This window comes from Dendropsophus ebraccatus, chromosome 9 (genome assembly GCF_027789765.1).
Source record: "Dendropsophus ebraccatus isolate aDenEbr1 chromosome 9, aDenEbr1.pat, whole genome shotgun sequence".
NCBI lineage: Eukaryota > Metazoa > Chordata > Amphibia > Anura > Hylidae > Dendropsophus > Dendropsophus ebraccatus.
In genome coordinates this window covers 83,821,864-83,846,897 of record NC_091462.1, presented here as the reverse complement: position 1 = coordinate 83,846,897, position 25,034 = coordinate 83,821,864, and the positions used below count along the sequence as shown (strand labels likewise).

The 25,034-nt window shown below is 41.7% G+C and overlaps 1 protein-coding gene across 6 annotated transcripts in view; it reads left to right on the top strand.

The window, feature by feature from the left end:
* Positions 1–25,034, top strand: part of CLEC16A (C-type lectin domain containing 16A) — a 179,354-nt gene that overhangs the window by 97,162 nt on the left and 57,158 nt on the right. For all 6 annotated transcript variants that reach the window (XM_069983732.1, XM_069983736.1, XM_069983731.1 and 3 more), the window contains 2 exons: positions 18,502–18,653; positions 19,178–19,382. In XM_069983732.1, coding sequence (XP_069839833.1) covers positions 18,502–18,653; positions 19,178–19,382 — 357 coding nt within the window. The remainder of the gene's footprint in view (positions 1–18,501; positions 18,654–19,177; positions 19,383–25,034) is intronic.

The following is a 25,034-nucleotide window of genomic DNA, read 5'->3' as shown; positions in this document are numbered from 1 at the left end:
AGCAGCATAGTGTGTAAAAGTTGAACAGTGTCACTGACTGTTATATGTGGGGCCAAAGGGGTTACGTTTTTCGAGGATGGCGATTGCTATGTGTGTGATGCATCAACGTGTAATTTTTTTTGGTTCTGATGGATATTTTTTATGCTGTTTCCTTAGAAACTTCTGCTCGTTGTGTTAAGAATGTTATAATGTTCACTATTACCATGCTATGAGGCATAGACATAGAGTGACACAGAGCACCTGCCAAATGTTACATTTTCTATGAGAAAGCCAATTATCTATACCTTTGGCCATTGTCCTAGCTGTCTTATAAAGCAAATAGCAGCACAGTATTGCTTTGCACTTGTAAGACATGATGTGGCTGCTTCCATGTATTGATTACTTGATTGGTACCTGTCTACTCTATGGTTTTCTTTCCTCTCGTCTTTTTTCAGTAATGCTCATTGATGCACTATTAATGTAGGTTCCTGTAAAACTTTGCTGTTTCTTGTTTCCATTAACTATTTCTTTTCATGTAGCCTTCAAAGATTCTACCACGTGTCCTATCTGATTTAGGTTTGTACTAGTAAATCTCATATGGACAGTGGGGCAGCCGTTTCCATCAGATTGTAGCATGTACTCTTGTGCCTCTTTTCTCCACCACTTATAGTCTTCGCCTCATTGGTCACTGCTCTTCTTTGCACTAGTTAATAATATAATTAGCCTGAGTTAATTGTTCTCAGTTGATGTACAACCTGCATGATGAACAGGGGTCTGTCCTTGTGTGAGCGCACAAAAGGGACTTCCTGTGTTTGGTCTCTAAAAATTTAGATTTAGATTTTCTAAAACATAAGAAAAAAATTGCGAGAGTATCTAAATATATTTGCGTAAAAGGTTTAGTATTGATTGCCTATTTTTAGGCCCATGTAAAAGTGCCCTTTGATTAGGGCATCAAATATGCGTTTCTAGGAATACTCATTACCAATGATTGGCCCATGTTAAAAGGAAAAAAAAAAAAGTTGGCCATCAGTTGATTAGTAGGCAGACACTTGTTTGTCAGCTGACTGGATCTTTTTTGCAGCCCATTCAATGCTTCGTTGTTATATGTAAACAGGTGATGTGCGGCCAAAAATTATACATTAAATAGGTATGTACAAAGACATGAATGGATCAGGCACTGCTAAACTGGGCAATGATAATGCAGTGTGCAACAGTCTACGTGCAGTCTGCCAGGAATAGACAGTAGTGACCCTGTGGTGCTCTGCTGAAAAGTATGTAAGGGTCAGTTCACACTTAGTAAATTCGGTGGAATTCCACTGCGGATTACCGCCTGCCTCAGGGTCGAACGGGGACTCAAAGGAGAGCGGAAGCGCACGAGCCCTCCCATAGAGTCTCCGTTCGACACTGAGGCAGGCGGAATTCTGCCGAATTTACTCTGTGTGAACTGGCCCTAATCCAGCAAGAAGATGAGCAATGATCAGCGGCATTAACCTTTCAGTGAAATTCAGGTCCTTGTTTAAAGCAAATTTAATACATAGCCGGTAATTACAGAATGGGAGCGTTCCACTAAAGGCAAATGGCACAAAACGGGCATGGCGAGTGCTGCTGATCTTTGCTCATCTTATTATTGGATGCGTTAAATAGGCTGCATGAAATTTGCAGTCATTGTTCATGCAGTTTGGTCACAAAATTAATTGTCTTGTGAAGGCACAGAAAAGGAGCACAAAGGTCGCTTGCTGCAGCCTCACTGGTCTGTGTTACAAAACCTTTAGGCTATACTATTACTATTACTATTATCAGATCAGTAGGGGTTTAGACGTGTTTGGTGCACTGGGGGCGTTCCCACTGGTCCCACTCGCTGAGTTGTATAGCCGCCTCCTTATGAATAAGTAGTGACTTCTCTCTCCATTTAAAGGGGTATGCCACTAAAACATACCTTTTCATACTTTGCTGCACATTGTAAGACTAACATTTCATTCCATACATATTATCTATTCAGTCTCCTTCCCACAGTTCTAAGTTGCTGCATTCTGCTGAAGACAAAGAAATCTGTGTATGAGCCTTTCTCTCTATCTTCCAACCCCCCCCCCCTTTCCAAATGACTGATGTAAACAAGTCCCTGGCATGTTTTATCTTCAACTTTGTAGCTTCTTTGTAATGCTGGGAGGGTTAATCTGAGGTCAAGTTGCTAATAAACTCATTGTGATTATTCCTCCTGGCATTACAAAGTTGCCGATAGGGTCTTGTTTACATCAGCCGTCTCAGAGGGGAGGAGGGGGAGATAGGGAAAAACTCACACACAGTTTTTGGGTCTTCAGCAGAAAGCAGCAGCTCAGGACTAGGGGAAGGAGAATAAAAAGTTCAAAATGAATTGTTGGTCTCAACATGGGCACCAACATATGAAAAGTTATATTTGAGTAGAATACCCTTTTAAGGGGGTATTTCACCCACGCTATTCTAAAAAAAATTATTTTCAAAGCCCCCTTTTTATCTCACCGACCCGCTCTGATTATTTGCCACCTTTCCCACATTTCTGGGCACCTCCGTTGGTGCGATCAAAGCTTTTTAGCATCCTTAGGGGTAGAGTTGTATATAAAAGCACATATCAAACCACTTTGCAAATCCTTAAAGCCTGCTGATTAATGACACAACCCCCCTTTAATTACTCTATGACATGGGAGTCTTCACAATTTGTATTCCTGGGAATTATTACTTCTGTACATTTGATATTCATTGAAATGAGGACATACTTCCGTGATTGCCTAACGTAGTAGTAAGTAGGCTTTTGTATGCTTATATACGTATATAAAGCATGTGTGCTAAAGTAGCTGGAGATAGCAACATCACTGATGACTTCATTTTGTCCTATAATTTATATAAGATTAGATGAAGTCCCTGGCAGATTGACAACTACTTCTGCCTACAGCTTTTCTATAAATCAGTTATGTCTTATAAGGGATCATGATTGTGCGTATTTATATCCACTACAGCTATATTGTGCTGAATTGTGGGGATAGCAGCTGGTTTTAGTATTCTAGTTCTTAGTCATCAGACAATAAACCTATGCTTGACCAAGAAAGTAACAACAGTGCCCAGGGACAATATTTGCAACAGAGGGAAGTATTTCCCCATTATTGCAAACCATTGTGCAAGTGTGACCTTTTAAAGGGAATGGATTTAATTTTAAGTTTTTTAAGCCTTTTTAAAATTAGAGCACGTTATTTATTCTAGATGTACCAAAATTAATTATGGTGAACATACCTTGGATCACATTTATGATGCATTTTCTACTCTTATTGTGTCTTCTTAGGGCCATATTACACAGCCCGATGCCTAGTGTAAGCGAGCACCGATCTGCTAGATCGGCACTCACTCACTGAGCCTATTGTAGTGTCCTACTACGTGTTTTCTTCTTTTCTATAAAACTAGGCAAAAGTGTCAGGTGTCACAGTTAGTGTAGTTAACTGCTATGCCCTACTCCAACCACTAGGTGTCACACTCTCCCAGAGCACAGCTGAAGTTCACCAGGAAGGTTTAGCTACACACACTGCTTCTCTTCTACACTCCTATGGTTAGGGAGTTGGTTGGAGTAGCCCCTAAAACAGCAAAGCCCACCAGCAGATTTAATACCAGTCTCAGCGACTATTACACGTCTTGATAATCATACAGCAAGGGATGTGTGTATATATATATATATATGTGTGTATATATCTTGTTAGCGATGTCTGCGCTGCCATTACTTTAAGGGTGCGTTTACACGTACGGGAGCCACAGCTGATCCGCAGCAGATTTGATGGTGCAGATTTGATGCTGTGTTCAGTTCTATAGCTGAAATCTTCTGCGGATCCGCAGCAGAAAATCCGCTGAGGGTCCGGTACGTGTAAATGTACCCTAAAAGTGTAAAATAAGTTTATACATAGCTGTCCAGGATCACCGATGTTCTTCTCGCTGCTGTCGCCGCTGACATTTCAGAGCCAGTCTCTGAAGTGACTGGCCGCTCTGCCAATCGCCGACCACGGTGCTTTCCCATCTTGGGCAGTGATTGGCTGAACTAGTTGTCCCCCATTGAATAGCAAGATGTCAATTATCTAATACAATCCCCAAGAAATGATGGCGTATAGCTCTTACTTAGGAGATACATCTAGAGGAGGTTAATTAACTGCGCCTCTGGCGTCCGCCAAGTTAAAAGACAAAGATTTTTGATGGGTGGGCAGGGAGCAGAGGACACGACAAGGTGAGGAGGAGGTCTGGCCTCCTAATGCGTCTGATTTGTCATAGTTTAATCCTGTGTACATCATGGCAGAAGTCTACACCTGCTACAGAGCCTCTTGGTGAATACAGCTGGGTCGATGGGAGTGAGTCTTTATGGGACTTTTGATAAATCTCCCCCATAGCACCTTATATGTGTATATTGTTGCTATAATCCCTCCAGCAGTACAAGTGAGCTGTCATCAAATGTCCTCTGCTGACTATGTCTCAGTCTGTACAGTAAGACTGGCCAGCTGCAGAAAACAAGCATCAGTCTGTTGTGTTTGCTCTGTTTATCTTTTTTTTTTTTTTTTTTTTTTTTTTTTTTTTTTTTTTAAATAGATTTATTTTTATGCTTCCCTAACAACTCCAGCTAATATGTTCCTGTGGTAACACTTCCTGCACATGCTGTGGCGTTATTCAGCTTTGTCACGAGGATATTGTGTAAATCCAAATCACCCTTTCAAGTATTTGGCACTGCTCCATTTGAGCAGTTGTACACGGGACCTCTGTTCATGTGATACGGACCCTCACTGATCAGACACTTATCACTTGTCCTTTATATAGGTGGTAGTTTATAATCTTGGGATAACCTGTTTAATTATATAACTTTGTATTTTGATGGCACTAATATAATCAAACATTAAAAAATTGTGAAACAATGAAAATCACTTTAAGGGTGCGTTCACACGTACAGGATCTGTAGCAGATTTGATGGCGCAGATTTGAATCTGCAAAAGATCAGCAGCAGCTTTGATGGCCCAGAGTTACTTCAGATCTGCGCCATCAAATCTGCTGCAAATCCTGTACGTGGGAATGCACCCTAAGGCTAGCTTCACACGTACCGCATCGCACCATATTTTCTGCTGCGGATCTGCAGCATATCCACGTTGGATTTGACTAAATGAATGAACACGTATCCACAGCAGATTTGACAGTGCGGATTTTATGCTGTGTTAATTCATTTAGTCAAATCTGCTGCAGATCAGCTGTGGATCCGCAGCCGAAAATCTGGTGCGATACAGAACGTGTGAAGCCACCCTAAGGGTAGCTTCACACCGTATCGTAGTGGATTTTCTGCTAAATAACTGAACACAGCATCAAATCTGCACCATCAAATCTGCTGTAGATCCGGTGTGCGTGAAGGCACCCTTAGAGTGCGTTCACACGTACAATATCTGCAGCAGATTTGATGGCATAGATTTGAAGTTGCAGATTCAATGCAAAGTAACTCTGGGCCATCAAATCTGCTGCAGATCTAAATCTGCGTTATTAAATCTGCTGCCGATTCTGTAAGTGGGAACGCACCCGTTGACACGTGCAGATCTGCAGCAGATTTGAAGTTGCAGATTCAAAGCAAATCAATTCTGGGCCATCAAATCTGCTGCAGGTCCTGTACCCGTGAACGCACCCTAAAGAAACATTCTGTCAAGTTTTAGCCTGCAGAGTCTGTAAAGCTATGTGAAATCTTGAACACATTTTGCATATTCTCTTCATACATGAAAGTACACTCTTGTCTGTGGTATCTGACCGTTATAAAGTGGGCGTCCTGTAGGCTTTCTCTACTCCTTCTAGGTATCCGTCATCAATCTTGTGACAACGGCCCGGACTATTTTAGATGAGGTTTTCACCTACCTTCTGTATAATTTTAGAATGTTTGTGAGAACATAAACTATCATGGCATTAAAACCGGTAAGAGTTGTCTGTAAATGGTACAGGTCTATTTCATGGATCCTGCTCATGTGTTCTACATAATAGCGAGGAATTCTCATTCCAAAATGAGTGTGACAGGGAATGCAACTAGAAGTGAGTGGAGCCAATAGTGATGGAGTCGCCTCCAAACACCACTCTGTTGTCTCCATCTTCTTCTAAAATGTTGTGCTGCAGAATTCTAAGCAGTTTATAATATTCTGCCTACTGTGCATCATTAGAAGTCCTGACAATAATGACATTTTCTTTAATGCCATTTGTGGCCTTAATTTAGAGCACATTTTATTACTGTAACTATTAGTGTACTGAATTAAACTTGTATGAAGGCATGCCCGTGTGCCACCCTGCTTATACTACTCCGCTCATCTGACAGATACTCTAAAGGTGCTTTTACACGAAACGATAATTGGCCTGATTGTACGATTTAACAATGTCGGAGTAACGTTTTTTTTTTCATAACGATCAGCGTTTAGACTGTACAATATATCATGCGGAAAATACGCTTTGCGATCATTTTGCAATCGCTTAAGCCTATCTCACACATTAATCGGCAACTGTTTACACAGAACGATCTGCGAATTTTTTGTGAACGACGATTTGAGAACATGTTGACAGATCAAAATAAACGATTTCTCGTTCATCGTTTGATCATTCGCTGCGTTTACACGTATGATTATCGGTCGAATTTGATCGTTATCGCGCAAATTCGCACGATAATCGTTACGTGTAAACGCACCTTAAGTAGTGCACTGATGGCTATTAGAGACGAGCTAACTTGTTAAGGTTCGCATGAACTCAAGCGATCAGCATTAAAATCCAGCTGCCTGAAGAAGGTGCATGCAGCCCGATGACTGCCTGAAAAACATGGATACAGTCTGTGGCACTCCTCAGGCTGCATCCACCTTTTCCAGGCAGCAGGATTCAAATACTGATCGTTTGAGTTTGTGTGAACCTTAACTTTCGGCAACTTAGCTTATCTCTGATGGCTACCTTCATGATAATATAGTGGGGGTCCCCTTATTGTACTACTAGGGTATCAGTGTTTTTCTATCAGAAAACCCCTTTAACACACAGGCCAATAATCGCTGATCAGTGGGGTGCTGACACTGGCCACCCCTACTAAGGCTAGGTTCACTCTGCGCTTTATATTACGTTTAACGTATATGTTTTATGGAAAAAACGGATGCGATTGTGTGACCGTTTGACACTACTTTTCTGTACTTTAAAAAAACGCATCCGTTTCGATAGTTTTTTTTTTTTATAGTGGAAGTCAATGGGAAAACAGATCAAAACAGATGACACACAATTGCATCTTTTTTTTTTGCATCCATCTTTTCCCCCAAAAAGCTTATACGTAAATGGATTGCAAAAATGCAGTGTGAACCCAGCCTAAGCTGTTCAGCAACACTGTGAACAGATTTGAAAGCCCATCACTGTTTACCATGTATTAGTGGCACCAGAAACCTGCAGCTTAACACACATTCACTTGTGCAGGAGCTGAGACACAGTTAGCCAGTGCCACCATTTCTAATAACATTTTCTTTCACATTCAAAGGTTTTTATTAGGTTTTAAACAATGGAAGAGGAAATGAGTACGGAAGTCCACAGGAAGGAAGGAGGGAGGACAGAATGGAGAAACAGCCAGTAGGGAGGGGGTCATACCAGACTTGGTGCAAGGGCACCCTTGTTCCTGATGCCGCAGGTTTAATTTACACATCATGGCTTAGATACACTAGTATCATACACAGCATTAGGCACAAACCTAGTATATAAAGGTGGAAAAAAAAAAAAAAACTAAAATAAAAGTGCTCTCTATATAAAGCTTAAGATTGGTTCAAATCAGGTTGGATTTCACAGCTTTACCTCCAGTATAAAACCTAAGGGAAGAGGAATATATGAGAAGAGCGGCAGGGGCAGCAGACTTATGAAGCTGCGATAAACCTTTCTAGTCTAAGTTTACGCCGTCTAAGGCCTCCTTCAAGACCCTTTTACAAAGGCCGATTATTGGTAAAAATCCTCCCTAGCAGCGGTCAATCACCCAATAATCAGCCAATGTAAAAGGGTCAGCGATCAGCCATCGAGTGAGCAAACACTCGCTCCTCAGCTGATTTGATCTTTTGCGTAGCCGATAAAATCATCATTATTGACAGCACATATCTTTCTAAATGAAAATAAACTAAAAAAAAAGTGCTGTGAAATCTGTTGGCGCTATACAAATATAATTGTGTGGCTGATAACAGAGCAATAAAGGCAATGTACAGGCGCTGTAAGTGTCCAGTGATCTTGCTACATGTCAGGCCTTGTATAAGGATTAGAGATGAGTGAACCGGGTTCGGGTTAGAGTCGATCCGAACCCGAACGATCGGCATTTGATTAGCGGGGGCTGCTGAACTTGGATAAAGCTCTAAGGTTGTCTGGAAAACATGGATACAGCCAATGACTATTTCCATGTTTTCCACATAGCCTTAGGGCTTTATCCAAGTTCAGCAGCCACCGCTAATCAAATGCCGAAAGTTCGGGTCCGGATCGACTCGAGCATGCTCAAGGTTCGCTCATCTCTAATAAGGATGCTTACACGGACTGTCCTGATGCTGGAAACGAGCGCTGATCAGCATGATAGGCATTTGTCTGCAAAGCCTTAAGGTTCAATCAGTCGTGCAACCAAGCCGCTGGAATGGTCTCTGGGTCGGGTGTGCAACCAGTTAATTTCACCATGGTCAACACATTCCCGTTTACACAAAAGATGTGATAGCCGACAAACATGTTTTTTTTTTTCTCGTTGACTAATCACTAAAGAAAAAGAAAAATTAATACAAAAAAACGGAATAAGGCCATGTTCACATAGCGTAAGAGACCAGCCGCACCGTGACCCGGCCAGGTCAAGGAGCTGCCATTCGCTGAAAAGATCATTCCTGCCGCAGGTTTCTGATGCGGGCGCATCCGTGCGCACCCGCATCAGAACTCCCTACAGCACACTATGAAGCGTGCGGCTGCAGACGCTCGCTCACTAGTGTGCACTGACATGGTTTTCTACGGCCGCTATTCACTGAATAGTGGCTGCAGGAAACTAACATGTCAGTTCTCTGCGGCGGCACGAGGGATCCCGGACGGCGCGTATACTACGTGTATATACTCTGGCCGGGATCCCATACAAAGCAAGGCAACGTGTGTTCTCGTACAAAGTATGGCCGTTTTTGCTGATTGCAACAACGGCCGTACTTTTACGAAAACCTACGTTGTGTGAACATAGCCTAATCGTGCCCAGTCTCCTGTAGTGCAGGTAATACCGTTCTAGTGCATCTCAGTTCTTTGAATGGAACACATCATTAGTTGGTAATAATAGCAGCTGTTTCCGGATACGCTCTCTGGTCTGAATACACACAGTTACGTTATGTGGACGTTGCATTTAGTGGTTATGAAATATCCGTATAAAAGTTGTGAAAATTAGATGTTGGCAAGAAATTATGTCATAGTTCTCAGCATCACCAGTTTACAGAGCTCTAGGGTTTATTCCAGCTATGTACATTGTATGTTTTCTATTATAAATTTTTCAGATTTTATCTCTTTACACTGTATTATGTGGTATTACATATAATCTGTTTGGGTCATCTGCAAATCCTATTAACTAGCACAGAGCACCTCATCTCATTGCCCCTTTTGTTCTTCCTTGTCATTTACTGCTGACACCGGTCATCATTTATAAGCTGTGTAGATGAATAACATGATGGGCGGCATATTTGTCCTACTATCAGATATGCTTATTGTTGCTTTGGATAACAATACTTTATATTACATCTGCAAGCAGCAGTACTGAGCACTGAATGGATTTAGAGTGTACAGTGATGATGCCAAATGTCTGCCGACCATTAAGAGAACATTGTACAGGTCTATGGTGTGACAGAGAAAGCCGCCAGCTACTTCATGCATCAGAAACTAAAGGTTAGCAGGCAATAGTAGCAGTCTCCACCAGGGCCCTGGTTCCTGATTTACAGCAGTGTTATAAATATTACTTTGTAGGTTAGGGCCGTTTACAGGTTTTGAATTGGGGCCCAGTTTAGTGATTAGTGTAACCTCTTCCATGCTGAGCTGCTGCTCTTTCTGCTCACTTTACACCTTGTAAACCCAGTGCATCAGTAACTGCTTCTTCCCCCACATGCCATCCTTAGTAGTGTTCTATGAATCTTCACCCAGTGCAGTGCAACCTGCTCAGCCCAGTCTACATTTACCAACATGTTATGTTATGTCATGGCGTAGTAAAAGGAGCAAGTGTTGTGTTATACAGTAGTTGGTTAGAAAACTATACTAGCTTTTGCATTAAGAAGTTGCTGAGCCTGTGATCGTTTACATTGATTGCTGATCACACTATGCAGTTTGGCTATCCCCTTCGCCCATATCGGAGAGGATACTGTTTTTTTTTTGCTAGATCCTGGCGTAGAATTGTCTTTTGGTTATAGTCGGTTAGACAGCCCCAAGCAGAAGCCACTTTGTGTGTACTACTGGCAAAAAGCCTAGCTCCTAGAAGGAGAAACCACTGTGCACCATTCAGAGGACTCTCGGTGGCTCAATAACAAGAGTGCGAGCACTAAAATCATGGTGTCATCATTCTAAAGGGTTAAAGAGGATGTACCACCTGGTACATCCTCTTTAACCTGAACTCACTGATTGAACGGCGCCGTCACAGGGAAGCCGGTGCCGCGGTCCGTTTTTCGGGCTGAGGCCCTGTTCCCGTGCACGGCGCCGTTCTATGCACGGGAACCGGCCGGTGCTCAAGCACTGGAGGCCGGCCCACCCGCCCCCAGTAGGAGGGAATTCCCTCCCCTGTGTGACGCGGCTCCGTTCATGGTAAGGGAGCTGCGTCACGGACCGCGGCACCGGCTTCCCCCTTGCCGGCGCCGTTTGATAGGTGGGTTCACAGATTTTACAGTTTTTACAGATAAAAAAAAAAAAAGTGGTACGCTTTAATTAAAATTAATCTGTTCTATAATATGTTATACGTTCTATTTGTGGTAGACTATACCTTTCTGTTCCCGAAATAAAATGTATACTGGTGTAAAAAAGACCAAACATAGCCTCCATTAGGTTTTTTGAATCCACCTCTTTGGAAATAGTGTTTTAAAGGAGAAGTCCAGCATAATTTTCATTAATGTATTACCCCCCCCCCCCCCCCCCCCCAAAAAAAAAAAAAAAAGTTATACAAATCACCAATATACACTTATTACGGGAAATGCCTTGTCTTTTTTTTCCCTGCACTTACTACTGTATCAAGGCTTTACTTCCTGGATAACATGGTGATGTCACGACCCGACTCCCAGAGCTGTGCGGGCTGTGGCTGCTGGAGAGGATAATGGCGTCTAGGCAGTCCAATCTCCCCCCGCTAAACTTCCCATGGCCCACCGCTTGCTGTCGGTGTGTGTAATAGCACAGGCAGCGTGCGGGGAACGAGTAACAAGCGCTGATCTGACTCTCGTTTGCTTCTAAATATCTAATATCGGCCCGTGTAATAGGACCTTTAGTCTTAAAGTGTACTTGTCATGGAAAAAAAAAATGTCATCAAATGTTTTGATCAATTGGGGTCTAACTGTTGAGACTCTAACCAATCAGGAGAATAAGTTGGAAGCAGCAAGTCCTACCACATTAGTCTCCCTACTTGTTCTCCCGATTAGTAGGGGTCTCAGCTGTGAGACCCCAACTGAACGTAAATTCTCAATCCAGAAAACAAGTAAGACGATGCATGTGGGTAGGACTTGTTTCTCCCAACTTATTCTCCTGATTGTTGGGGGTCTCAAGATCCCAACCAGTCAAAACTTTTGATATGCCCCTGTGACACTTTAATGTTTGGGGGTTTTTAATGACCGTGCCTGCATAATTCTAGCACAATCCCTTTTAATATACTGTCCATGTCATATGCTTTGTATAGTCGTCTTACAAATGACTGCATGTATGTTGATTGGTCAGCTATTCGGATGAATGTATGTGGACATCCTAATGAAACATTCCAAGGACACAGAGATGGTACATATCAACCTATTTCTTATTATAATAAGCAGTCTGGTTTCAGGATTGTTCACCACAACTGCACCTGCTATGAATGCTAGCCACAAAAGATATGTTTAGTAGATGTAAAGACCAGGAAATCACAGTAAGGTCATTCCATTGCTAGAATATGCAGAATACAGAACCCCCCACATGAAAAGGGGAAATAATGGTTTTCTTGCCACTATGACTTGAGCTCACCACAGCAACTTTTGTTGTGAAAGCTGTAAACAGATTCTATTTATGGGTTGCCCCCTTTTGTGTACCGGGAGCTATATCAGCATGTTTCTGTGTACAGAGATGAGTCAGGTATTCCACAGAATGCCAGACCAGAAACGTGGAGGGTCCATTTACAGGAAACCCTAGTAGAGCCTACGTAGTGAATGAAAATGTGGGTCTGCTTATTATAAGCCTCATAAAGAGCTGTAGGCGTGTTGGGTGGGTAGATGGTTAAATCCTATCTAGGTATCTTTTGTTGCACAGTTCAGTGCTTTCATGTACACAGTAACAAGTACATGTGTAGTAAACTGAAGAAACCATGTAGGATACATTAAGAGCCAAAATGTTGCACTGGTGTGATTAAAAGTGAAATTATTTCTATGGATTGATATACGTACATGGGTCCGGTGAGATTGGCACCCACTTTGTTTGTTTCTGGTGCTGCTGGGACTTGCATTGCAACTGAAGACAGTAAGATCAGATTCACTAATGTCCAGCATAACAGGGCCCAGCTTGGTTGCACCGTACAACAACTATTGTTGACTCATCAGGAAAATGAGCTAGGTCAGGTCAGTTCACACAATGTATCTTTTGTATTAATCATGTCCATAGTTGCAAATTGCAGCAATGGGCGTGAATAATACAAAAGACACATTGAATAGAAGTCAGAGGGAATCCCGGCTGGAGTGTATACACCAACCGGCCACACGAAAAAGTGACATGTCAGTTTTTTGCAGCGGCTTTTCATTGAATAGCAGCCACACAAGACTGACAGCAGACAATGTAAAGTCCGTCTCCAGCCGCACTTTACATTGTAGGCTATGGTAATTTGGAATGCGGACACACCCAAACGTGATGCATTCCAAACAAATGAAGTTCATCCATCTGGTACTGCAGTACCAGCCGGGATGAACTTCACTGTGAACCAGGCCTAAGAGTGCATTTGGCTAACGTTGTTTTTTGTTTCTAAAAACAACCAGCAGAATTCTGTATTTCACCTTAGGCTGCTAGTGTGTATGGGCATGTAGATATGTTTGTGTGATAATAGTTGTTGAATTGTTAGGCTAATTTACTAACCAGAAGAACATACATTGGAGAGCACGTGTTTTTTTTTTTGTTTTTTTTTTGTTTTTTTATAGCAGCATCCATTGTGTTTTTCTTGTTGTCATTAACAATTTCATCTCACGGAAATCAAGAGTTATTCTTCTAAGAAGGGCCCATTGTTACATTTGTTAGGCAGGCCTATTGATCCGGGAGTCAATGATTCTTGCACACAGTGAGGGTTCTTCCGAGAAGAATACTCCAGGCAATCTATAAGAAGAGCCATGTGGGACCCAGATGAACTGTTTTAATTGCATAGTTCAATGAAGGCTATCTTCAGGGTGTCCTCATAAATGTGTACTTATATTTTCAGTCTACTCAAACATTTAGCATTCATTTAGCTTTACAGGAAGTTTGTGACTGGTGGTGTTTTTAGAACATGAGCCCTTTTATATTGTTTTCATACATCGCCACCTAAAAGAACACTGATAAAGTGTACCTGTCTTTTGATTAATAATTTTGAATAATTTTTATATATCTACTTGGTTTTGTTAGCTTAGATCAGTGATGTGGGGACAAGGTTAGTTTAGTGCCCTCACTGCCATTACTAAGCCTGTGAGAGTCCCTTGTATGATTTACAGCTGATTATCAGTAGTAGTGACTTAGGGTTTCCTTTCCTTCACTTCTCTGGCCAATCAAAACACAGCATGTATTCCTCCCTGCTATGCCATGCTATGGTGCTAGTGAATGCTGACTGAAATGAGCAGGCTGTACTGTGCTGGGGGGTGAATTTCAGAGTACAGTACTAGAAGTGGCATATTAAAGTCATCATAGGTCTGAAAGCTGCAATCAGCCATATACAAATTAGTTTTACATGCTGATGCTGATCTATAACAGACCGCGTAATGGTTTCGGTAGTCTTTAGGAGCCCTGGCTAAGTAGGGGGTCTTCAAAATGAATTGGGAATGAGTTATCTTTATGGTAACCCCCAACAACTCTTTTTGTTCCTGTATATGTGTGGGTCTGTAGTTAGGGCTGGGTGATTAATCAAATAGATTTAATTAATTTGCCCCTCGGGGGGGCTGGCAATTCAGATTTTTTTTTTTTTTGAAAATCGCATTTTCAAAAATAAAAGTGTGGATGCCTGTGCTGCCCAATGGAGGACGGCAGTACAGTGCAGAAGCAATGAAGCAGATCCATTTGGTGTCCTGAATAACCCTTTATGTACTGCAGCGTGTAAGTGACACAAAGTTCACTCACATGCTGCAACACAAAAAGGGTTTGAGGGAAACTATCAGAAGATTACAAGAATCTAACCTGATATGTCTCTTTTGTGCACAGGGCGCTGAGGATGAAGGGAAGTCTCCTACCTTACTTCTTGACCCGTTTCCGTGTATTTAGTTCTTATATCCACAGTCTACTCAAGCGCTTTGGAGCACTGGTGGCGGGTAAACTTCCCCCAGAGCACCGATTCGGCCTGCCCAATTAATATTCATTAGGGGGGGCGGGCCAACCTGGGACGGGTCGGTGCACTGGGGGAGGTAGTGCATACCCCCAGTGCTCCAAAGTGCCTAAATACCCTGTGGATATAAATACGACATGCATGGAAATTACACAATAGAGAGATAGCAGCAGGTTAGATTTGCCATTAGCTCTCTGCCCTCCAGGTGGAGATTAACAAAGAATGCTTAGTACAAGGGGATAACCTACATAATTAATAGAATTTATTGGGAGGGCTGACTACTAGGGGACTACCAACCTGAAGAATAGGTATATAAGGGATTCTAATTACTAGGCAGGGGATACCTACATGGATGCACACTAAAGACTAAAGACCTTCTATACTATATATATGGGCACAGAGTGGCCTACTACTTGGGCGTAACTGTAACATGCATAGGGGGCACTGTTACTGTGTGAAGCATTACATCTGCATCTGTGCCTTCAAGGAGAAAAATGTTCTGTTTACTAAACAAAACAAGGACATACCGAGTGAGGGTTCAATATATCTGAGTCTAAATTAACTCTTAAATTACAAAATTACATTCATTATATATATATATTTTTGACCATTATAATTTTACAAGATAACAATACATATAATGCACGCATGATCCTATCAGAAGGAAAACCGTCATACTACTACTGATATATTCACAAAAATACTCTAAATCTGCATGTTTCATTGAGTCCTTTTGGGCTCAGTGTCTCAAGTTCAGTAATCCAAAACACTTCACATTGGAGAAGCAATCTACAGTTCTCCTCGCTGACACTACAAATATCTCACTACTAGGGGACTACCAGCCTGGAGAATAGGTATATGAGGGATTCTAATTACTAGGTGGGGGCTACCTACTAGAGATGAGCAAACCTGCCGGATTTCTGGTTCGTAAGGAACGCCTAGAAAACTGGGATACAGCCTATGGCATATGCTGTATCCCAGTTTTCTAGGCGTTCCTTACGCTGTATCCACCCGCTGCATGGAGCCGGCAGACAGCGGGAGTCAGATGCTGAGATTTCTGGTACGTACGAACCAGAAATCCGGCAGGTTCGCTCATCTCTACTACCTACATGGATGCACACAGGGGCCTAACTACAAGAGAAGACCTTCTATACTATATATGGGCACAGAGTGGCCTAACTACTACTTGGGCGTAACTGTAACATGCATAGGGGGTCACTGTTACTTTGTGAAGCATTACATCTGCATCTGCGCCTTCAAGAAAAAAAATGTTCTGTTTATTAAACAAAACATAAAACTGAGAAAAATTGAGACTTAAATGGCCCATAATGTAAAGAAAAGCAAAAACATTTTTTTATTTTTATTGTTTTAGTCACAAATTTGAAGTAAAAAAACAAACCGTTATCCCATTTTAGTTAATTCATAGTAATTAAAGTTTTTGTTCAGGAATTGCGCTTGACACCGATGTTTCATAGATGTGCGCTTCTCCATTTGTTAGGTGTTCTCCAGAAGCATTGCACAGGTTAGCCCCCTCTGGGGAAAACTATTCTCTGTTTCTCTACCAAAACACGCAGTTCCTCGGAATAGAAGGAAACCTGTGGTTTCTGCCGAGCTTTTTAGCCGTCATGTAGTTCCCTGAAATGTATGCATGCCCTGCATGCTTCTCTCATCTTCTCATGAACTATTTAGGTGATGTTCTCAAAGCTAAGCAGTTTTACAGTAACAATTATTTCAGATGAAAAAGTGTACCCCGAGGCTCAGCCGTATACTGCGCTAAAGCTAAAAGCTAAACCTTCTACTGACTGCATAGAGGCCATAGGGTAGAACCAAATGTATGTTCCCAATTGTGTATGTAATACATAATGGTCTCCAGTGCTACCTTACCAGTGGGCTCACATGTTGCAGCCAAACATGGAGGGTACAAGAAAAGCACATAAGAACTGCAAACTGTCTTACTGTGTAACTTGTTTTAAGTGGATTCTTCCCATAGAAAGGGATCGTTGTCCCAAACAGATAACCCCTTTTACAAAAGAGAAAGGGAGATGATTGAGAGAGCGCGAGAGAGAGATGATTGAGAGAACGCGAGAGAGAGAGAGATGATTGAGAGAGCGCGAAAGAGAGATGATTGAGAGAGCGCGAGAGAGAGAGAGATGATTGAGAGAGCGCGAGAGAGAGATGATTGAGAGAGCGCGAGAGAGAGATGATTGAGAGAGCGCGAGAGAGAGATGATTGAGAGAGCGCGAGAGAGAGATGATTGAGAGAGCGCGAGAGAGAGATGATTGAGAGAGCGCGAGAGAGAGATGATTGAGAGAGCGCGAGAGAGAGATGATTGAGAGAGCGCGAGAGAGAGATGATTGAGAGAGCGCGAGAGAGAGATGATTGAGAGAGCGCGAGAGAGAGATGATTGAGAGAGCGCGAGAGAGAGATGATTGAGAGAGCGCGAGAGAGAGATGATTGAGAGAGCGCGAGAGAGAGATGATTGAGAGAGCGCGAGAGAGAGAGATGATTGAGAGAGCGCGAGAGAGAGATGATTGAGAGAGCGCGAGAGAGAGATGATTGAGAGAGCGCGAGAGAGAGATGATTGAGAGAGCGCGAGAGAGAGATGATTGAGAGAGCGCGAGAGAGAGATGATTGAGAGAGCGCGAGAGAGATGATTGAGAGAGCGCGAGAGAGATGATTGAGAGAGTGCGAGAGAGAGATGATTGAGAGAGCGCGAGAGAGAAATGTGATTGAGAGAGAGCTACATATTATATTAATAGTGTGTTTTTCTATTATGCTTTAAGCATTCCTAAGAATTGTGGTTCACGTCATCCAGAGGAAGGGATGTTTCCGAGCACTTAGGCTGCTTCTGCTGAACACACTGCGAGCTACAATTGGTGGTTTACACGGAAGCTTTTAATTAACATTATTGATCTCTGTAAGCCACCGAAGCAATTACAGTAAATGGGCTGTGAAGTAGATCTCCACGCTTAGGATACAGCAGGCAGCGCTCCAGCAGTATTTACAGCATACATGGGATTGCATGTTACTAATGTATTTCCTGTGCTCGGCTCCGAGGTGCTTGGAATTAAACAGAAATTCGCCCAAATAATTGATAGCTGACATAACATTAAGTTACTAAGCAGAACCGAACAAAAATCTTTCCAAGATGATAACCTTTTGGGTTATGTTCACATGGGTTAGATGCTGATTTTTCATCCTGATTTTGTGGGCAAAGGGGCTTTAGGACATCCCATTGTAAGTAGAGTGACATTAAAGGGGTTATCCATTGTTAGAAAAAAAAACATCTGTATTCCTCCAGAAACAGCATCACTCTTGGCCTCCATTTGTGTTTGTGGCATTGTAGCTCCATTTCATTGAAGTGAATGGAACTGAGATGTAATACCACACACAAACAGAGGACAGGTGTGGCAATGTTTTTTGAAGAATGTAGCTACATTTTTTTTTTCTACTTCTGAATAAGCTTTTAGTGGGGATTTAGGCCCTTCACCATTGCAGTTATAACTGCTTCTGGGATGTCATTAAGCTTTACGCCATTATGCCAGTTGTGTGAATAGAGACTGTGGTGTATCCGCAGTTCTCAGTGCGGTCTGGTAAAGTCTCCGATACACCCCCAGTCTCATTGCTCAATGTGTTAGATTCCCCCATTCCTCTGCAGCTCATATTATGGGGGAACCATTGGATCCACCTGCCCGTCTCTTCAGTGCCACAACCCTACCACAGAGACACAACCATCATAAACTGCAACCCAATAAACCACAATAAATTCAGATACATGGAGTAACTTGTTTTTATTATTCTCTCTTTAGATAACAGTGATTTAATAGCGTGCACTGTAATAACCAAGGATGGAGACCAAGTGCAGAGATTCCTGGCTGTGGACATCTACCAGATGAGCCTGGTGGAACCAGACAGTAAAAGACTTGGTTGGGGAGTTGTGAAATTTGCTGGTTTATTACAGGTCAGTAATAGATTGGGGTAATTGTGTCGGTAGAGCATGTAGTATGTTATCCTGGTACAGTCACCCTACTGGAAATGGGCAGACCTTGTCTAATGTCTAAATGTGGGTAACATAGTTGTCCACTTTGGTCAGTCCCTATTCCTAAGAAGAAGTCCTGATTTATAACATCTGATCCCAAGGTGTACCCCCGCAGGGATTTGCAGGGATTAATTAAAATTGTGGATAACCCAGCAGGAAACTTCAAGGATATTACAAAACACCCACTAAATTCAGTGCACGGCCAGTTTAATGTATGGATACATTGGATCCTTTTTCAACATATTGGAAAATTTGTTTTTGATTAACTTTCTTCCATTAAGAAGAAATATTGCCACAATTTGACGGGCATAGCCATTTGTATATGCTTAGTAAATCTCTCACCCCCCCCCATGTTTTGTGTGCAGCAAAGAATAGATACTTAACATGTAATGGCCATATCAAGTAAAGTAATGCCATAACTTTTTTTAAACAAATTTCTCTTTTAGGACATGCAAGTAACTGGTGTAGAGGATGACAGCAGAGCGTTAAATATAACTATCCACAAACCAGCATCAACTCCACACTCCAAGCCATTCCCTATCCTTCAAGCTACTTTTATCTTCTCTGATCATATCCGCTGTATTATAGCTAAACAAAGACTTGCAAAAGGGCGTATACAAGCCCGACGGATGAAAATGCAGAGGATATCTGGTAGGTGCTATACACTTGTGTGACACTATGTGTGAAGCTTGCTGAAGTGTCGGTGGTTTTATGGGTCCAAAATAAACAAGTTTGATTCACCTGCAACACGCTGGTCCTGTGTATCGTATTGCAGGTGCTATACACTTACAGCAGTTACTGCTATCACCTGTACCACTTCATTACTAAGAATTCATATATTACTTGGTGACATTGTAATGCATTTTAGAAGTGATTAAAGGGGCATGTCCAGGGTTAGTGTTAGGAGCTGTGGCCGCTTCGATTTCTAGTGGGAAACCTCCTTTAAATAGCAAGCTGTGCAGTGTATTATCTTTAACAATGCAGGTCTATGTGTTGGGCCTGTACACCATGCACATGGACCATTGGCTTCCATAATAAAAGGTCTGTGTACAAGCGCTACTTTAAAGTAAAATTCATCTTAATGTGTACACATTTGGCATAGTGGTTGTATCCATGTCTTCAAGGCATCACTAGGGCTGCATACATGCTCTTTAGGCTGCTGGATTTAAAGGAGAAGTCCAGCAAAATTAAAATTTTTCCAGCAGGCAGGGGCTGGGGGGAACATTAATAAACAATTGCTACTCACCTGACTCCCGTTGAGCTTCTGGATCTCCTTCTCCAGCAATGACACAACTCAGCTGATGGATTGCCTGCTCAGCCAGTCTGTGATTGGCATGGGACACCACTCCAGGCACTGATTGGCTGAGCAGGCAATCCATTAGCCAGGTTGGGTATTCTCCTCCTGAGTTGTCGTGACATTGTAACTGGGGGGAAAAATAAGTTCCGTTTGGGGTTTGGGATCCTGTAAGGCTTTGGATGTAAGGGAAGAGGTAAGTAGTGCCTGTTTATTATGTTCCCCCGTGCCTGCTGGAAAAGTTTGTTTTGCCAGACTCATGCAGAGTGTTTGGGTACGTGTGAACCCAAACATACGAAGTTCACTCATCTCTACTGGCAATATAAAGCCAGACTTTACGCAAGCTTTGCTCTTCTAGTTCTTGACTCGAGTTATCCTTGCATGAATGTGAGTACATTCACACACATCATTTACAGTGGTAAAAATTAGTGAATAGTTTTCCATATTAACAGTTTTAGGAAAACAATCCTAGAACTGTTTCTTACTAAAAACACATGTAACTGCGATCTTGCCAAAAACTGCATCATTGGCGTAGCTTTCAATTTGACCTCTTTAAGCTTGTGTAAATGTACCTCCAGTATTTCAGGCTGGATCCATTGTACACAGGTTAAAAATGGGCAAGGCAACCCATCTGTGGCCCGTCCGGCGTAGTATGGGCTTTAATGTTTTCACATAAGAAAGTACTGTTAAAAATTACGATTACCCAATTCCCAACTGTTCACTAAAAATCCACATCTACAGGGGTTGCCTAGGATTAAAAAACAGCTGCTTTTTGTTAGGACCACACCTGTCAATGGGTTGTGTCCTTAAAAATGCAGATATAATTTTCTAATCCAAGAATACTAGAGCTTTCTAAATCCAGGGGAGCTGCCGTGAGCATAAGTCGGTCTGTATTTCCATCATGTTCCTTCATCTCTGTAGCTGCCAAATGGTGCCGTCTTATTGCTGCACAGCCAAGCTGCATGCATTAGTTTTCCACAATTTGCTGGTATGAATTATAAGTACATTGCTTATACATAAGAAACACGTTTTCACCTTTTACCTGTAGAAACCAAGCATCCAGAAACCACTTCACAAAACCACAGCAAATAGGCTACTGTAGCACCATCTTTTGCTGCAATATTTTTAACTAAGTGCCTGTCACAGGCAACCAGGACCTGAACTGTTATTACGATTAATTAAATTACCAATTTGATATGTGTTGTGTTTCACGTTTTATAAGAATTATGTCAATTCTAGGAAAAACGTATCTAGGTTTATTGGGTTTTTATCCATATTGATTTGCCGGGCTATCAATTATTATGAATCATTAAATGTCCAATAACTGCACGTTTTTATAGCGCTGTAATAACTTAAGTTATAGTAGCCCATATATTGTCTGTCATAGAAAGAGCGTCCGATAATTGTAATGATTCTGTAAAAGCCCAAAATATTAAATGTGTCATGGAAGCCTTAAATCTGGTGCATTGAGGGATGCTGTCAGAATTTACGGAACAGCCAAGAGCTGAACTCCGCCTGTAATGGCATATACTCCGCGTCTAGTCAGTTTACACTACAATCTAATGACAGCTCTTTTCTTCTGTTTAGGTAGTACCCTGTTAAATTACAGTTCTTTACGGAAATACTCTAAGCAGCAAATACCTTAGAGACCTGCGGTGACCTTTCTGTCCCAGGATCACGTCAACCTAAAACTTGTGAAATGTCACAGTGACATTGTTGTGATTTGTTCACGTTATGGCACCTGCACTTTTTCCTAAAGTTCTTCCTGTTTTAACAGTGTCTACTAGACAAATTGTGGGGTTTTGCCCAGCACGGGTGGCATGTTTTGAAAATGTATTTTCTTTAAATCTGTTACCTTCTAAAATAGCTGTCCGGTCAGTTTGGAAGAAAGATTTTTTGATAAAAAGGATGATTAATTGTTACACACAGTAGAAAACTATCTTCTCTTTGGTGAGCCATTTCTCTATAATCATAGTAGACAAGAATGTTCTGGGGGGGAAGAATTTTTTGAAAATTGTGTCTCTCATTTGGTCTTCCTTTTTCCCCCTATACATCTTGTTTGGACATGAGGATGTAATTGCGCTAGTCCATCTGAGAAATGTAGCTTAGCCAGGATCTTCCCTTGGTATTACAGCTCATTGTGACAGGTCCTTCTGCTATAACATGTTCAGTCCAAAGTAAAAAAAATACCCCTTTAAATAAGACTTGTTAGGTAAGCCATCCCTACATGAAAACATTTAATCCATCCGCTGGGGTCTGCTGTCTCCTTGCATAGGGTTGGATCTGGATTCCCATAATGCACTGCTGCTGCTAGACTTCTGAGCTCAGCTTTAGGTTAGGTTCATAAAGCCAAAAATGTTTTCCATTGTTCTGCGCCATCATGGAAGCAGAACAGCAACAACACAGCAGCGCTGGATCCACTGCACGCAGGACCTCAATGGTTTCTGGCAGACTCCATTGACAATATTGGTGTCTGTTGGGTTTCCATAACTGTGCCTGTCATTTTTCTAGACTAAATAGTGCTGGCATTGACATGTACCTGACAATAACAATTCTTTACCATGTGTCCATGTTTATGAGAAGTTATGTGTTCGAGGCCCGGCCCGAAATGCATGGTAAAGAAGAAAGTAAAAGTTTATCTTGCGTCCTGGTGATTTACTTTGTTTTATATTTATTCTTGGTTTACTGTAAGTTGCATGATTTCCCACTAATTCAGGTTTTGTTTTTGTAATTTGGGGAAGTCACCTCGGAATTGTAACCTTACGTGCTTTTATTAATAATTGTTTCACTTTTATAAAAAAAAATTGGCTAGTAGCCTGGGTTTATAGGAAATACATGCAAAGTCAATGCACATTTAATGATGGCTATTACCATTGCTTATACATTTTGCATGAGATTGCATGTTTGCAAGGCCTTGTTTTTATCTATTTTGCAGAAATAAGTTAGATCTTAAAGGCTATGGACACATTTGAATACAATTTATTTTATGATAGCCCTGCAGGCTTCCCTATTTCCCTCAGAGTGAAAGCCATTAGAGGAGCAGCCAAAAACCTTAGGTCTCCAGAACCTCTCTGTACTCTCTTGAACAATTTTCCAAGCTGATATTCTAAGTTGACCATTGATCTGGCTGTAAGGGCCTTTTACATGATTATCTAGCAGGAGCATTGCTAGAAATACTCCTGCAGCCGATAATCGACTCTTGTTAAGGTGACAGCGATCAGCGAAGACCAGGCAAGTGCCAATTAACGACTGGTCGTCTGTTTGGAACCTTTAAAATTTATCTGCTATAACTTCAGGCTGCTGCCTCCTCTGGAATGATTGACAGCCAGAGGAGGCAGGGCCTGAAGATAAAGTGACGCGAGAATCAGAGAGCCAGATCACAAGCAGTGTGGCTGGTAAGTGTACACAAAATTATCTGGAAACGGACAGCATGGATATATACATATACGTGCTGTCAGGTTCCAGGGCTGCTATGATACAAGGATTGTTCATGCAAACCATCTGTTCAGCTTCTTGTGCCGTGTAAAGACTCAGAAATCTCGCTAATCACCGCTTGTTTGCAGCCCCCACGGCCGAGGAATCCCTATGTCTAAAAGGACCTTTAGAACATATTTCAGGTTAAAGAAAGAGGGGTGGTAGAGAGTGAGCCGGTGGGTAGCTCTTCTGAGAGATTTCACTGAAAGAGAGAGAGCCTACATTATAGAAAGCAGACAAGGGGTCCAGTTTCTCAGAGAAGAAAAAGGTTTAGAAGATAGTCTCCTGTATAGCAGATGTCTAAAGATGTATAACTACCGCAACGTCCAATAAAAAAATATCCAAAATTTAAATCCAAAAATATTAAAAACAGAGGGATTAGGTACAAATTTTTTTTTTTTTTTTTTTTGAAGAATCTCTGTAGGGCACATGACATGACATCTAATGCAATAAATAATGTACTTAATACAATTAGTCTAGGCAGGTCCAGCCCATGTTTGACTGAAGGGTCTGATAGACATACATTTTTATTTGTTAGTCTTCTCTAATAAGAATCACTAAGGGAGGTAGATCACCAAAAAGTAGTCCACATTGTCATATCTTGCATACAGCACACTAATGCACACGTATTTTTAACAGTAACATAAGACAACCAATAAGAGTTTAGCTTTCATTTTACCAGAGCTGATTAGGATATAAAACCTGAGCGGTGATTGGTTTTGAGGCTCAAAATTACACCGGTTTTTGGATCATACAGATTGATAAATCCGGGCCATAAATTTTGTCAGGATCAGGGAGATGCATTTCATTGGATAAGGCTTATCTGCAATACCAGGCACAGCTTTTGGACAAGACTGAAAGGGTCTACTTTTTATCTCTAAAAACCATGTCTTATCTATTGCTTATCTATAACTCAGGGTGGCAGTAAAACCTATAAGACATGTATTCACCTGCTGCCGATCCCCTTCAGTGCTAGTCTACTGCTCAATGCTTCCTTTTCTACATCATAGCATACAGGAAGTGGTCACTGAGCCAACCATGAGCCACAGCAATGACCTGCCTCAGCCAGTAATTTTGCAGTGAGACCAGCACAGTTGGAACATCTCTGGTGAGGGATCATTGCTATGGAGTACTTTTTTTTTTTTTTTTTAATACCGCTGCAACTTTCATGGCTTGTACTTGCTCTCATGATTCAACCGTTCCAAACACTGCTCTGGAAATGCCTCACCAGTGGGCAATAAGGCATTGAAACAAGTGAAAAAAAGAGATATTCCAGCAGATCCCATAAAATCCAGTACTTTATTGTAGACAATTATTAAAATCGTTACAAGCAAAAACGCAAGTTCTCTTTGGCCTGTTCTAGATTTTATTGGATCTGCTGGAATATCTCTTTTTGTACTTTTTTATTTTAATGTTTTACTGCCACCCTGAGAACTTCTAAAAGTAAAAAACAATTCCTAGATAACCCCTTTAAATTAGGTACATGTACTGATGAAAAGCGAGCATGGTGAAGCTGGTAATTGCCCCTTTTTCTC